The sequence below is a fragment of the Mesocricetus auratus genome, unplaced genomic scaffold, assembly GCF_017639785.1.
Source record: "Mesocricetus auratus isolate SY011 unplaced genomic scaffold, BCM_Maur_2.0 Super-Scaffold_100691, whole genome shotgun sequence".
In the NCBI taxonomy this organism is placed as follows: domain Eukaryota; kingdom Metazoa; phylum Chordata; class Mammalia; order Rodentia; family Cricetidae; genus Mesocricetus; species Mesocricetus auratus.
This window is the reverse complement of record NW_024429267.1, coordinates 27,319,907-27,335,945: the sequence shown is the minus strand read 5'-3', so window position 1 is coordinate 27,335,945 and position 16,039 is coordinate 27,319,907. Positions and strand designations below refer to the sequence as shown.

General features: G+C 45.9%; 1 protein-coding gene across 3 annotated transcripts; it reads right to left on the bottom strand.

Moving 5' to 3' along the window:
* Positions 1-300: 300 nt before the first annotated feature.
* LOC106023243 (heterogeneous nuclear ribonucleoprotein Q) lies at positions 301-12,153 on the bottom strand. Of its 3 annotated transcripts, none has more exons than XM_040739757.1 (5): positions 11,957-12,153; positions 10,509-10,668; positions 9,698-9,816; positions 9,470-9,577; positions 301-327 (listed from the first exon to the last, which is right to left on the bottom strand). In XM_040739757.1, exons 2-5 carry the CDS (start codon positions 10,654-10,656, stop codon positions 316-318), a joined length of 387 nt encoding a protein of 128 aa, XP_040595691.1. In that variant the 5' UTR covers positions 10,657-10,668; positions 11,957-12,153; the 3' UTR covers positions 301-315. The 3 variants fall into 3 exon arrangements, with proteins under 3 accessions (XP_040595691.1, XP_040595689.1, XP_040595690.1); XM_040739755.1 differs by lacking the exon at positions 301-327 and adding an exon at positions 404-971; XM_040739756.1 differs by lacking the exon at positions 301-327 and adding an exon at positions 3,756-4,432.
* Positions 12,154-16,039: the final 3,886 nt, after the last annotated feature.

Sequence of the window (16,039 nt, the reverse complement as noted above, 5' to 3'; positions counted from 1 at the left end):
TGCTCTCCTTTCTTCTTCTGATTCAACCTTCCTGCTCCCCCATGCCCTCCTCTCCCCTACTCTTTTCCCCCTCTCTCCCCCCTCCTCCACTCTCTCCATGCTCCAAATCCACTCAGGAGATCTTGCCTCATTCTCCTTCTCTGGGGTACCTGGCATATCTCTCTTAGGGTCCTTCCTGTTTCCTAGACCCTCTGGCAGTGGGATTGTGGGCTGGCACTCCCCTGATCCATATCTAAAATACATATATGAGTGAGTACATACCATGTTTGTCTTTTTGTGACTGTGTTACCTCACTCAGGATGGTTTCTTCTTGTGTCATCCATTTGCCTGCAAATTTCACGAATCCATTGTTGTTTCTTTTCCACTGAACAGTACTCCATTGTGTAAATGTACAATGGAATTTTATTCATCTTAAAAAACACAAAATTATAAAATTTGCAGCTAAATGAATGGAGCTTAAAAAATTCATCCAGAGTGAGTTAATCCAGACCCCAAAGACAAATATTGTATTTTTTTCTTACATGTACATGTTAGTTTTTAAGCTGTAGATGTGTAAACTACAATCCATATGACCAGAGGTGGGTACCTAGTAAGGGACTCAGGGGAACAGAGACTATCTCAAGAAAGGAGAAATATATTATAATGGAGAAACAGGAGGGAGACTAAAGTGGGGGGATTAAATAGGAAAGGGTGGTAAAGGAAAGAATGCAAGAGAGAACAACTAGAATTAATGAATATTTGAGGGGATTACGAAAACCTAATAGTGTATAAGCTTCTTAAAATATTACTTATATAAGAGAAATATAAATGGAGTCACCAAATCATGGGAGGGACAATACCTCAAGTACACATTGTTCATCAACTGAAATCTCCAGGCTGTGAATGGGTTGTATTCAGTGGAGTCAGTGACCAAAGGAGTCCAATAGAAATCCTCAGAGTCCTCAGGTATTGCCAGGTTTTGGATTTGTTCTCTACAAATTGATAGTAAGGCTCCGCTTTTGACAGCAACATTCATGAATCTCACTGAACATGCAGAAGTCCAGATGAAAGGACCAAGCAGATGCCATAACAGGCTGCCTAGTTTTATCTCTGAGATCAGGCCTCAGTTTCAGTTTCCTGAGACTGAACAAACAGTTTCTGAGGAAAAGCCATGAATAAAGGACGATCAATCTCCAAAACCCCAACAGAAAGGAGGACCTGGCCTATACTGGTATATGCAGTACTAGGCGGGGTCAGGCCTATGTCAGCCTCCACAGCAGCAGCTCAAGAACAGAGCCTGGACAGACCTGCCCAAATATAGAAAACTGTATCCCTGACCAATCCCTGACTAGCCCCAGCCAATTAGAATGTAGTAATATGATTGCCAGTTGCTTAAGCCAATCATATCTAAAGTAACCCAACTTCCTTAGACACTCCCTTTAGTAAGGCTTAAAAGAAGCTCCCACCTCCTTCTTGGGGTTAGAGCCATCTTGTCTTTGTTTGGGATAGCCAGACCCAGCATGCTACAATAACAAAATAAGACTCTGCTTTTTCATTGGATCTGGTCGCTTGGTGGTATTTGGGAGTCCTGGCTCTGGGCTGTCCAAGTAGAAGCTTCACCTTTAAATATAGCATTCATAATACTGCAAGCTAATTATCAACCCAGTTATAAATCCTGAAATCTATAATGATAATATTCCTGTGAGATATGGAGGTGCAGTAGTAGCACAAACATTGCAGACATAACTAACTATTCTGATAGATTTAAGGCCCACCCCATGGGATGCAATTCATTCCTGATACTGCTAGGGAGGGTGATCAAGAACCTGAGACTGGAGAGACCATGGCCATAGGGGAAAACAAAATATTATTCTTATGTCAAAGGAACATAACACTAGAATGAGTCTTAGTGGCATTCTGCTGTACTCATAGATCAGCCTTGGTCAGCCATCAGAGACACTTACTCTTGAATTATCTAGAAACGAACACAGAGACTCACAACTGGACAATGTGCAGAGAGAGGGATTTTGGAACACTCAAGTCCTAAATAATACGTCTTCCTCTAACTTGCCCTTCATGGGTCAGGGACCTATGCAGAAATCAGAGAAACATTTCCAGAGCCAGAGGTGATGAATGACTCCAAGGAAACATTGTGCCCCACATGCAACATGACTGATGCTCATATGAACTCACAAAGCCTGTGGCAGTACACATAGGGCCTTCAGAGGTGCAAGCCAGACAGGATCCCAATTCCGAGAGACTCCTAACCAAGAAGCTATTCGCAATCAAAACCTACTGGTAATGGAAAAAATCACTTTACTACAATGGTGTCTCACTGGGTATATTGTAGACTCCTTTAATATAAATCTCTGTGGGGTAGAGGCTAGCCCAGTCTACACAGAGTTTTAGTCCAGTCAGAGCTAAATAGTGAGATCCTTTCTAAAACCACCAAAACAGAAAAAAAAAACATACCACACTCCAAACTGCTTTAAATTACCCATCAGATGATTTTTTGCTTACTGTAATTATTTGCAGTGCTGAAGACTGAACCCAAGACCTCTTAATAGTAGGTAAATGTTCTGCCATGAAGCTACACTCTTAGCTCCTGGGTTGGCTCTCTCAAGCTGACCATGTGACTGATGCCTAGTAATTTTCCCAATATACCCACCTGCATTCTGAGCTCTATTTTGGCACCTTAGATTGTTTCACACATTTGGAGCAGTTTACCCTCTTTGGGAGATCATGGGTTATGGAAGAGTACACCAGCAAAGAAACCTGCCAGCTCAAACCTTCAAATAGCAACTCACTCAAATGTCAATTATATGTAGGAAATAACTACACAAATTAAGAACTTCCTCAAAGCTCTGTAGCTGGTTATCTTTAGGACGTTTTACACCCTTGGAAATATATATTCTACTTATGTACTATACTTGTGGGGTTTATTTCATTTCTATTTTTTTGGGTGCCTATCTTCTCAGTCTTGTTTAGGTTCTACTTCTAGAAGTTTGAAGACAACATCAGGGGTTGTTACACTCCTCATGTATGGTTGTTGTATGACCACCAAAGTAGTCATAGAAAAAGCATCTTTTCACCCTTGAGAAGGTAACAGTGATGGAGCAGAAACACAATTCTACCCAAGTTTAGTTTAGTGAATGATTGAGATTACTGGGGTTATTTATAGGAGCACAGATGAGGGGTTATTAAGAGGAGTGTAGGTAATTCAGAAGCAAGCTCTATCACCAGAAAAAAATATCTCAGCATGAGTGACAACTCAAAAAAAAAAACTATTCCTGGAACTCTCTGTTCATCTTGCAGGCATCTTGGCTTGTTCAAGTCTCTTCTGGCAACCATTACTGTTTATATAACCTTCATGGACACTCAGTGACTCTTATAAGTTTTCAGGAGTTTCCTGAGCCTTGTGAGTTTCATTTACTTCCAGAGTCTTGTGAATCTCCTGTCCAGGCAGGCATGTTGCATTCTGGAGGATATAGCTACACAGTACAAGTTGCTCTACCCCATCTCCATGTTTTCTTTCCAACTTCCTTCAAGACTTCAAGGTCACAAATATTTTAGTGACTCTCAGCCAATACCTAAAATACCTTTCCTTAGCTCTAGCCCTACAGGACTTTTCCCTATGACTCTTGCTCTGACTGCTTCGCTATAGTTCCACTGAATACCACAAGCTGGCACCCTATGAAGGCCTGTTGATAGTTAGATTTCTAGATAGGCCCACCCAGCCCAGAAACACAAAGAATCTCAAATTCCAGAAGCAGTGATGAAATTGACCATCAATTTATTTGTTGTGATAAACAGATCTGTCAGATGGTTGTATTCATCTGTGTGAATTAAAAAAAGTGTGAGTAGTATTTATCTGTTTATTTTGGAGTCAGAATAGTTCTGGATTTTAATTCTGGTTTGGCTTTCTCATGCCTATATAATCTATCAAGTTGTCCACTGTGAGGGATGCTGTCCCTGGACAGAAGGACTGGAGCTATGCAAAGAAAGTAGCTGAATGTGAGCCTGGGAGTAAGCGAACAAGCAGCGGTCCTCTGTGGTCGCTGCTTCAGGCCCAGCCTCCTGGTTTCTGTCTTGAGTTCCAGCCCTGTCTTCCTTTCATTTGGATTGGAACCTGTAAGAACCCCTATTTGCTTTTGGGCTGTGGTTTGTTATTCACCAAAAACCAAACTGGAACAAACATAAATGTGGGAAATGTAATTTTCCTCCTTTCTAGAGACTCAGTCCTTCTCACCCTGATATATCACTCTGGTACTTATTCTCCCTGGACCTGGTGAGACAGTCAGAGGACCCGAGAGAGATCTGGTACAATGTGTGACCTCAGGTTGAGAGCCATGGATGCCTTCACCCCGTTCTGCAAATAGGCTCAGGGCAAGGTCTGACTCCTCAGAGACACTCGGTGCACATGCACAGTTTAGGTAGTTGGTAGAGCCTGAAGCTGTCAAAGCGAAGAAAAAGAAAATTACTGAGTCCAGTTGGGCAGTGGTGGCACACAACTTTAATCCTAGCACTTGGGAAACAGAGGCAGGTGGATCTCTGAGTTCAAGGCCAGCCTGGTCTACCAAGCAAGTTCCAGGACAACCTGGAATATTACATAGAGAAACCCTGTCTCAAAAAGCCAAAAAAGAAAAAGAAAAAGAAAAAGTAAGGGAATACTGGGCCCAAAGACAGAGAGCAACAGAATGAGCATTTTCAAAAATGTATACATGTATGAAAATATCATAATTATGATGTATATAATTAATATATGCTACTAAAATATAAAATGAAAGTTTTCAACTGAAGAGATGGCTCAGCAGTTAAGAGCACTGACTGCTCTTCCAGAGGTCCTGAGTTCAATTCCCAGCAACCATGTGGTGGTTCACAACCATCTGTAATGAGATCTGGTGCCCTCTTCTGGCCTGCAGGTATACATGCAGGAGGAACACTGTATACATAATAAAAAATATCTTTTAGATGAAAAAGAAATGAGCTGGGTGGTGGTGGCACACGACTTTAATTCCAGCACTCTAAAGGCAGAGGCAGGTGGTGCTCTGAGTTCAAGACCAGCCTGGTCTACAGAGCTAGTTCCAGGACAGCCAGGGCTATTTAAAAAATGAAAAGGAGGGCTAAATAGTTGGCTCCATGGTTAACAGCACTTCTCATTCAGAAGACCCACATTTGGTTCCCAGCACCCACATGGTGGGTCACAACTTTCTGTCACTCCAATGCCTTCTGACCTCCTCAGCACCAGGCACACATGTGGTGCACACACATGCATGCAAGCAAACACTCACAGGCATAAGAGAAAAGAACCCTTAGTTGTTAATTAAAAGGAGAAGACCCAATCAAGCTTCTCTCTGACACTGGTATGCAGTGTGACTTGGATTGTAGGGAACACTGGTTTCACCGTAAGGTGGGTCTGATCCACAGTGCTCAGTATTGGTAAAGGCCTCTTTTCATCCTGTCCATTACTATCCTTCACCCCGATAGACACCAGTTGCAGGATGAAGAGGATCTGGGATTAGAGGTTTTTAACATGCTGGCCCTAAACATTACTGCATTTGTGTCCCTGGTGTTTCCAGAAATAGATTCCCCTTCTTCCCCCCAAAAAGCATTACATATAGTCAAGGCATGAATTGTGTCAGCTGGAAGAAGCCTTCCAGTAATGTCATGGGTAAGAAAAAGTCTAGTTAAAGAGATCTGAGGTAAAAGGGGATGGAAGGGGAGAATAGTGTCTATTATGTAGATGGGGACAGATAAGGGAAGTGGCTGGACAAGCCAACAAGACTATTCGGAAGCCTGTTCTTCTGACCCCTTCCCATGTGCATCCTATGGCATCCCATGGCATTCCTTAGACATGCCACGCTCTATCAACTTCAGTGTAGATGGTCATCTGCTGAGGTCTCCGATCCCAGTGGAATAAAGCGATCGATCAAAAGTTCACGTTCAGTCTCAGCTAGATAGCTCAAGGCTAGCTTGAAATGTATGAGACTGTCTCAAAAAAAATGTACTCCATGCATGTGGGATGGCCATAACTTTCTGTCCTAAACAGATGATTGGGAGAGTTGAAAAGAAGCAGTGAGAGCCAGTGAAGAAGACACAGAACACTGAGTCAATAACATGTCCTCATGCTCCTCCTTCCAGTCTCCAGTATGAAAGCCAGTCTGTCTCTGATCTGCCAGCCAGATCCCAAAAAATGACACTGAGACTTCTTGCTAATTATAGACAGGGTTTCTCTGTGGCTTTGGAGGCTGTCCTGGAACTATCTCTTGTAGACCCGGCTGGTATAGAAATCACAGACATCTGCCTGCCTCTGCCTCCCAAGTGCTGGAGTATAAGTGGGTGCCACCACCTCTCAGCAATTGACCCATTTTTAAACCTACATTCTACCAGGTGACTTTTTGCCTTTCTTTCATTCTGTACCTGTGACTTGTTCTGTATCGCTTGGTGTCTCCTCTGTGTGCCTAGATTTATCCCCAATTCTTTCCTTTGCCCAGAAGTCCTGTCTATTCTCCCTGACTATCTATTGAATGTTCAGCTTTTTATTAAATCAATCACAGTCACACATCTTTACACAGTACAATCAAATATCTCACCGCTAGTGTGAGTTCTTATGGTTAAGTCCATTAGTTAAGGGAGAAGGTAGAAAGACTGTGCCAGCAGCTAGACCAGGGTCAGTACTAACAGTAAGTCTAGTCATTGTCTGAATGGAAATGAGAAAGAAAATTTGTGCTGAAAAGACTTGTTTCCAATAACCGTGACTGAGATTCTTGAAATGTTGCCTTCTCTGCTTTTACGTGTTCAATCAAGATATGAAGTTTTTGAGAACACCTTGAGAAATTTAATTCTTTCACTTCATGATTATTGTGAGAATGTGTGTGTGTGTTTGTGTATGCACACATGAGCGTGCTCAGTATATGCATATGTCCAGACACACACACACACACACAAACTCCATGGAACGTGTATGGAGGTCAGAGGTCAGCTTTGTGGAGTCAGTTCTCCCTTTCCACCTCTATGGTTGTTCTGGTGACTGAACTCGGGTTGTCCAGCTTGTACAGCAAGTGCTTTTACCTACTGAGACAAATTTCACGAGCCACCTCTTGGGGATTTTAATAGAAAGAAAAGCTGCCAGCTAGAGCAGGAGAAACAGTGTAGAACACCATCAAGTAACTATTTGTGCTGTAACTGAGTAACTATGACCACTGAATTTCTACACAGAGAGGAAATATGCTTCCTTCTGCATTTTATTTTATAAAAAGTGTGGAGCTGTCATATAATTTCAGGACTCTAGATGTTGGAGCAAGAGGATCATGAGTCACAGGCTAGCCTGAGCTACACAGGAAGTTTCAAGCCAGCCTGGGCCACATAGTGAGATCCTATCTCACAAATCCAAACTCTGAAAGGTAACACACTTCTGCCCTAAAATCATTAACCAATGTGATTTTTTAATGTAAGTTACAGTAGAATCTTGTATTTTAAAAATCTAAGGATTCCATCATATATGCAATACCAACTGCAATTTCCACCTAGCTCTAAATATCATATTAATATAATAACAAAAGGTTTAACAAGCATAGAAAGGAGAAACAGAGGGGCCTGAGTAAAATATTTCTTTGCTTCTATGTGTCACGCTTCTAAATAAATGAATAACTATCATTTGCCAAGATCAAATTCGGCCAGTTCCAGTTCAACTACACATCTTTAAATCTCATTTCATGGATTTTTTTTCTTCCTAGGAAGTGTCTGTTCAGTGTACTAGCCTTCTGCATAGATATGCCATAGATTTACCAAGGCAAACCTATTGAAGTCACAACTTTACATGAATGAATGACAAATTCTTTTAAAACACAGTTTTGAGACTACTTCTGGAGGAACTTGAAGACTCTGCTTCACTGCTAATTTCTTGGGGAAATAAATCTCTTGCCTCTTCTGTGTCCCTTTTTGCATTTGTTAAAAATGGAAATATCATGTGCCTTACTGACTACACAGCATTAATATTATATAAGTATGTTAAAAGGTTTTGACCTCTTCACATAAAGCAACACATATCACCATAATACTAGATATTTAAGTATTATCTACCATAATTAAAGCAGTATGGCATATGTTTATGAGGAGCTAAGAGTCAATATATCAAAATAACACAAAACAAAGAAAAAGAAAAGAAAACAAAAGAGCAGATGTAATGAAACACACCACTAATCCTTGACTGAGACATAGGGCAATCAGGAATTCAAGATCAGCCTGGGCTACACTATAGGATCTTATCTAAGAAATGGGGAAGGATTCTGGCCAAATGGCACAGTAGAAGCTGCCTCTGTGTGGCCTAGTGAAAAGTGTTAGTATTAGAAAAACTAACTCTAGCCAGGCAGTGGTGGTGCACGCCTTTAGTCCCAACACTCAGGAGGCAGAGGCAGGTAGATCTCTGTGAGTTCGACACCAGCCTGATCTACAAGAGCTAGTTCCAGGACAGCCTCCTAAGTCACAGAGAAAACCCTGTCTAGTAATCTTGAACTTTTTAACAAAGTTTCTAAAACTGCTTAGGTACCTTTTTCATTACACTCAAATTTTACTCCTTAAAAGTTTAAGGCTATGTATGAATATTAATTACACCAAATAGGTCACCTTTCCTTTTCCTTATAAATCCATGCTACAAAAACAAAAGGTTTTATAAAAATATTTATGTCCCAATTAACACTGTCAATAGAGGGAAAAATAGCCGGGCGTTGGTGGCGCACGCCTTTAATCCCAGCACTCGGGAGGCAGAGGCAGGCGGATCTCTGTGAGTTCGAGGCCAGCCTGGTCTACAAAGTGAGTTCCAGGACAGCCTCCAAAGCTACAGAGAAACCCTGTCTCGAAAACCAAAAAAAAAAAAAAAAAAAAAAAAAAAAGAGGGAAAAATAATTTATCCACCTCCATCAAGCATCTTTATAAAAATGTAACTTTTTAGGTCCCATTAAAGTTCATTCAACACACCTCCTTCCAGATTTTCAGAAAGTAAATTAACCATCGCACTGGCATAATTGCAATGGAAACAACTAAAGCTCATTTTTAATGGAAATCTAAATGATAGTTCAAACTCAATCCACTCAATACCTAGACATGTGAAGACTCATGGTTTCTAATAACAACATTAACTTCATATTCCAATCATGTCCATGATCTAGGTCTCCTTTTCCAATAGGGGTAAAATACCACACATTTATGCCCTTCTTAGCAACTGGTTTTCTTAAATCATAACCGTTACCTCAAGAACAGTTGAACAATATTAAAAAGCACCAACTTAAAAAACTAACATAGCTGGGCAGTGGTGGTGCACACCTTTACTCCCAGCACTCCGGAGGCAGAGGCAGGTGGATCTCTGTGAGTTAGAGGCCAGTCTGGTCTTAAGAGCCTCCAAAGCTGCACAGAGAAACCTATCTCCAAAACAAAACACACACACACACACACCCACAAACCTTAAAGCTACAGAAAGTTCTCAAGCACATACCTTAATCTTCGACTCATCTGGTCCTTTACTGGAGTCCGCTACTTTGGTCCCTTGCTTCTCTCTCTGCCTGTAAGTCTTCATGACTCCACATAAAAAGGCACTTTTGTTCTGTAAAGAAATTTTCCATTCATATTAACATTACTATTATGTCTGTGTCTAATTAAATTTAAATGAGCAGACCAAAAGTACTCATTTTTCCTTTCTACACTGAAATTAAATTAACATTACCTGCACATGAGAGAGATCACTGTCTTTAAACTGTTGAAGTACTGCCAATGCGCCGTCTTCATTGAACTCTTTTAAAGCTTCGATAGCTCTTTCATCTAAATCACTATGTGCAACTAGCCCTGGAAAGAGAAAACTTAAGTTAGTTATCACCTTTTAAAATTTCCAAATTACTTCTTCAGAAAGCCCTGCATTGGCCAATACAGGTACACACACGTGGCGATTCTATTCCCCTAACCTACATAATGAAGAATATACTTTAGCCATTCTGAAGTAAGTCCTCTCAACTACGCAGAAAGTAGTCAACATATTTTACATCCCATTATATGTCCAAGTAATCCTGAACACTGAAATATTTCTACAATAAATATAGAGGCCTACAAATCCTGTCAACCAACAAAACACCAAGCATAACAACTGCATGGCTACCAATGTCAAATGCCACTAGAAAAGGAACCACCACACCAAGAAAGACAAGAAAACTAGCCTACAGTAACCGTTATTAAACAAGAACCCTGCTTTAAAAATACCCCAAAAAGTCACATGGCTGCTCTCAACCTTCAACAGCTGGTGCTACTGTCATATACTTATCCATCAGGCCAGACAGCCTTCCCCTAGGGAGGTCTTTTTCCCACTTCATCCCTCCCTCTTCACTCTAAACTCTAGATCAAACCTAAGTTAACCAACTATCAGAACAAGGCAAAGCTCCAGTTCCCACCTTTATTGGAAACCACAAAAAGTTGCTATTTTAGCTCAAAGCCAGAAATCCAATAGAAAAATTTCATAATGTAATTTTGCAAGTGTTAGTTCTTACCTGCAACGTAAATTTCATCTAGTTTTTCAGCAACTTTCTGTGGTAAACCAGCATCAAGCAATGTCTGAAAATTTTCTGAATGGATAACTGCAGAAGTAGTATCCATGGGCTCTTCAGTACCATTTCCATTAACATGTTCTGTAGCCATGTTTCCAGAGATCTGTTCAAACGCAATAAGCAAAATTAAACTAGGATCTTCAAAAAGAACAGTGGACAATGACAGTCCCAATCTTTACTTTCTACCAGTAACTACAACCAGCCAGCTTGCGCCTCCCTCGAAAGAAACCTTACAGTCACCATCGCCTGACAAGCAAGATTTGGAGCCCGGGGTACAGACGGACCGATTCACTACATTCTTTCCTGAGCACCACCCCTGACTTCACCTGCTAACACTCGCTAGGAAAAACCTTATTACAAATGAAGCCCAATCAGCACAGGGACCGGCCGAGCCTGCCACATGCAGCAGTTCCAAAACGGAGAATAAGGTGTGTGTGAAGAAAGCAACGCTGGGCTTGTCTCTCTCCAAGGTAAACCAGAAAGTGCGCTTTTCCCGCCTGCCGCTTATAGATCAGTAACAGCCAGCGAAGAACAAAGCGCTCACACAAGCCACCTTCCCACCACCCAATTCCTCCACCCTTCACCCCCACACCCCAAAGCCCGCCCCCGACTCCGCACCCGGAGCGGCAGCTTCACCACTGCGGCCGCCAGGAGCCCATTAGAAACACGTGCTCTGCGCCTTCAAATGTCCTACAACTTCCTTCAACGGAAACCCACCGAGTAGCGGGCCAGGGCGGTCGTCACCGCCTCCCAACATCAACCCGCAGTCGCGGTCCGAGCCCCCCGAACGGTGCAGCCGCACAATCTCGCCCCTCAACACCGAGGCCGCGGCGGCGCCAGGCCACGGGCTCTCCCCGCCCCCCAGCGCCGCCGTCTCCGCCTTGACACATGGCTCTCCGCCCCGGGCGCTCCCCAGTCGCCCGCGACCCCGGCCTCCCGCACCCCTCGGTGCAGTGGCTGCGGCGCCGAGGCCGACAGCCCGCGCCGGGAGGGCGTTCCGCCGCCAGGCGCACGCCCGCGGGAGCCGAGCACCGCCCAAGCCCGACGGCCGGCCGCGGGACAGCACCCGCGCCTCTCCGCCCACTCCCGCGCCGCCGGCCACGACAGCACCAAGTCCGCCCGCCGCTCGCGGTCCGCGCGGGCCACGGGGCTGCCGAGGCGCCTCCTCCCGGAGCGCCGCAGACAAAGCCCAGCCGCGGCAGCACATGGAGAGGAAGAAGTGGCGGCGGCGCCGCGGCCTACTCCCTGGCAGCCCCGGCCAACGTGCTCCTCTCTCCCCCTTGGAATCCATTTTCCAGAAAAGCCGGTTTCTCCCCGCGCCGCCCTCCCCCAAGCTCCCTCCACAATGTCATGGAGCTCCCCTCCCAGAGCCGGGTGCCGGCGGTCGTTACCTCCCGCGGGGCTGCGGCCGAGGAATCCTGTCCGACCGGGTCGGGTGGCGGGGAACGCGTGCTCGCTGCTCCCTGTGTCCGGCGCGAGTGGAGCTGTTGTAAAATGGCGGCCGAAGCTCACGCCGCTGGCAGCAAACCCGATCCAGTTCCACTCGCCTCCGAGCGCGCTCCCAGTGCGCGCGCGCGCCCCCGCGTGACCCCCCTTTCCCTCCCCTCCCTGGCGCGTCCGCTTCTCTCACTCACTCCCTCAGCCCCTGCCCTCCTACAGCTCCTCCTTCTCCCCCAGCCACGGCCGCCGGCCGCCCTGTCCTCTCGGCCTTCCTCCTTTCCCTGCCTGCACCTCCTCCCCCAGCGTCCCCACTCCCGTCCGCGGCCGCTCAGACACGAGTGGCCGCCCTTCTCCTCCTCGCTGGCACTCCGGCACACGCCCTCCCTCGCTAGCTCTCTCGGCCCGTCCCCAGTCCCTGCCGAGTCGCTCTTTCTCTCTCCCGCGCTGACGTGACGACGCAGCCGACGCCTCGGGACGCGCGCCCGTGGGCCCCGCCCCTCGCCCCGCCCCCAGCTCCCGGCTGGGAAGGGGGGGCTGAGACCCCGCCCTTCCGCCGCGGCGGCGGTGTGGGGCCAAGTGAATGAGAGACCCCGCCCTCTGCGCGGACACTCCCTCGTGCTCCGCGGGCGGGGCGGCCTGCTCGGCGTGTCCCACTCGTTCTTTGTCAGGAGACAAGCATGTCCCCACCCCGCCCTCCCCGCCCCCACCGCCCCACCGCCGGCCCGGGCTCCGAGGGCTCCGAGGGCTCCCGGTACTAGTCGCCCGCTCTGCCGCCGCACCGCGCCCTGGGCGCTCGGGAAGCTGCAGGCGCACGTGTCCCCCGGGGCGGGGCGAGGCGAGGCAGACAATGGGGCTGCGGGGGAGGGGAGCCGCACGGGGATGGCGGAGCTCGGGGCGACCGGGTGGCGGGGCTCGAGTTCGGGAGTCACCCCGGGGAGCCCCGGCTTCCGCCGCTGGACAATGGGGCATCCCGCGGCCCGGCGCGCGCCGTCCTCCGCTCCCACGAATCCCCTGGGCGGAGGGAGGGGCGCCGCGCGGCGGGTTCGCGAGGAAATCCCAGTGCCTCCCGCCTGGGGATGACACCGAGGCCAGATTTGGAAGCTTAACCGGCCCGGTGGTGTTGGGTTGTGCAATATTCCGTTTCTGTCCCTGGCCTTTTAAGCAGTTGAGTGCTCCTCCTGGCACACTTTGATCAACTTGAAGCAGCACAAAGCTTCGTGATTAGGACAACTGTGAAGGAAATGTCCGTGTTTCTTTTCAAACATCTTGGCAACTAAATGTTATGTGGAGTGACATTTCCTTTGTAACCGTTTACGAGGTACAAGAAAGACAAGACAAAGGCGCTTGTATCTCAGACGATATGGATACTAATTTTAGCCAGAGCAACCGAAATGAAAATAGCATTATCCTTTTGACAAAAATAAATAAAAGCTTATTTTTAGAAAGCTACTGGTTCCCCCCAAATGAGCTTTATGCTGTGATAGCAAGCCCACAGTCCAAAGAAAGTTAGAGGAACACTCTTCGAAGTGCCTAGGCACATAAACTGGTGCTTTGACAAATGGACCAAGTAGGGAATATTTCTGAAGTAGTATCTAACCAAAACCTGTTTAATAAGGCTCTGGATTTCCACTGCCTAAATCCCTTACTATCAAACATTCTTGCTGTAGGATTTGATTACTACAACGAGATTTTACTTTGTATCTCAAAGGTCTGGATAATGGTATCAATGACAAGCAACCAAAATCTTAATAGAGGTGATTTTAAAAGCCTATGGATGGCACACGCCTTTAGTCCCAGCACTAGGGAGGCAGAGGCAGGTGGATCTCTTGTGAGTTCGAGACCCGACTGTTCTACAAGAGCTAGTTCGAGGACAGCCTCCAAAGCCACATAGAAACCCTGCCTCGGAAACCCCTCCCCCCCAAAAAAAGAGCCAATCCCTAGGCAATGTGAAGAACTCTCAGAAGGAGACCTTTCCATCTGACCTAAATTCCTTCCGTGTCTTAGACCTTTTTTCCTCTGCACTTTTGTGCGGGCTTAATTGTCTGTATGTGTTTGTAGGCATGTCATATGAGTGTGTACTTGTGAGTGCAGGTGCACACAGAGGCACTGGATCCCACTGGAGCTAGAGTGACAAGCAGTCGCGAACTTCTGGACTTGGGTGCTAGGAACCAAACCTCGGTCCTCTACAAGAGCAGCAGTAAGCACCTTTAACTGCTGAGCATCTCTCCAGGCCCCATATTTTTAAGACCCTTTGAATACTCTGAGGTTTCAAAAGAAAGAAACTGAACACCTAATCCTTCCGTTAATCGTCTCCATAATCCCAGCAGGAGGAGACTAAATAGCAAGTTCAAGTCCAGCCTTGGCACTTTGAGGTGCTGTCTGAGAACAAAATGGCAGCATTCCCAGAGTTACCATTGACAGGACATACTTCCATTAGCATCCAGGAGCCTGAGTCGGAAAAAGAGTCGTGTAGGACACCAGATTCTCCCGCTGACATCAGTTAGTCAAATCCTATCAGTCATGTGCTCTCCCAAAATTCCCTATCTGCCTTGCAACCATGCAAAGCCACCACCCTCTACCATGTAAACTAAAAATGGATCGTTCTGATTCATCCCCTCTGGCAATGCTGGTCCACTCAAGGCTAGCCTGAGACTGCTGGTTTGTGTGCACAGTCATCCCCCTGCCCATGTCCTTACTTTACAGATCCTATGCAACACTTGTGGTTCAGTGGTCCATCCTGCTTGATCTCCAACATCCTCCTCCATCCCCCAAGAGGAAAATTACACTCAGGAGAAAATTCTAGACCAACTGTGTCTGCCTTCCCCCCTCAGTGTCATGTAGCTCAGCCGGCCCAGGACGACCTTGAATTTCTGATGCTCCTACCTCCACCTCCCGTGTTGGGATTGGCTGCATGTAAGCTAGACACGCACTCTGTCACCTGAGCTACATCCCGAGCTCAAGAGCTCAAATCTTTAAGTCAACAAGGCCCTCCACTAACACCCTTGTCTCTCCATTTCAGCCAACCTCAGCTGGCTTTTCCTCAATTCTGGCTTTTGTAAGGTAGCTCAAACTAAGGACTTATTCAGAGAAGCGGCTGGTGTCCTGGGAAGGACTGAATTAAAAACATACAGCTACACTCTCTGCTAAACCCCTAGCAAGAAAATAAAAATTAAAACTAGCTGACGGTGGTGGCTCACAGCAGAGAACCTCTGTGAGTTTGAGGCCAGCCTGATCTACAAAACTGCACAAAGAAACTCTGACTGGGAAAAATAAATTATTTATATGTATATATATATGTATATATATACATATGTGTGTGTGAACAGATGATTGGTTTTATTTAGTTTTATGGTATTTTATGTTTGTTTATATGTATGTTTATTTATGACACAGGGTTTTTCTGTGTGGCCTTGGCCATCCTGGAACTCGATCTATAGACCAGGCTGGCCTCAAACTCAGAGACTTGCCTGTCTCTGCCTCCCAAGTGGAATGCTAAGATTAAAGGCTCCTGCCACCACCACCTGACTGGTTTTATGGTTTTTGGGTTTTTGTTTATTTGGCTAGTTTTTCAAGACAGGATTTCTCTGTGTAACAGCTCTGGCTCACCTGGAACTCACTTTGTAGACCAGGCTGGCCTCAAACTCAGAGATCGACCTGACTCTGCCTCCCTAGTGCTGGAATTAAAGGCATGCGCTACCACCACCTGGCTACCTTTACATTATGTTGACCTTTACTCCCACAAAAAAATAACGGCAATCACTATAGGTATGGTTGTGCACCCCTGTAATCATAGCCCTGTAGAGACTGAGACAAGGGGATCAAAAATTCAAAGCCAGGGCTGTTCAGATAGCTAAGCAAATAATTTCAATTCAGTCCCCAGAATCTACATATGAAACAAGAGCACCAACTTCCCAAAATTATCCTCTGATCTCAACCTATGCACCAATACACATACATCTGCAGGTGTAAACATACAAAGAAAAAGAGAAAAAGAAAGGTTTTAAAGACCAAGGCCAGGGCCAGCAAGATGACAT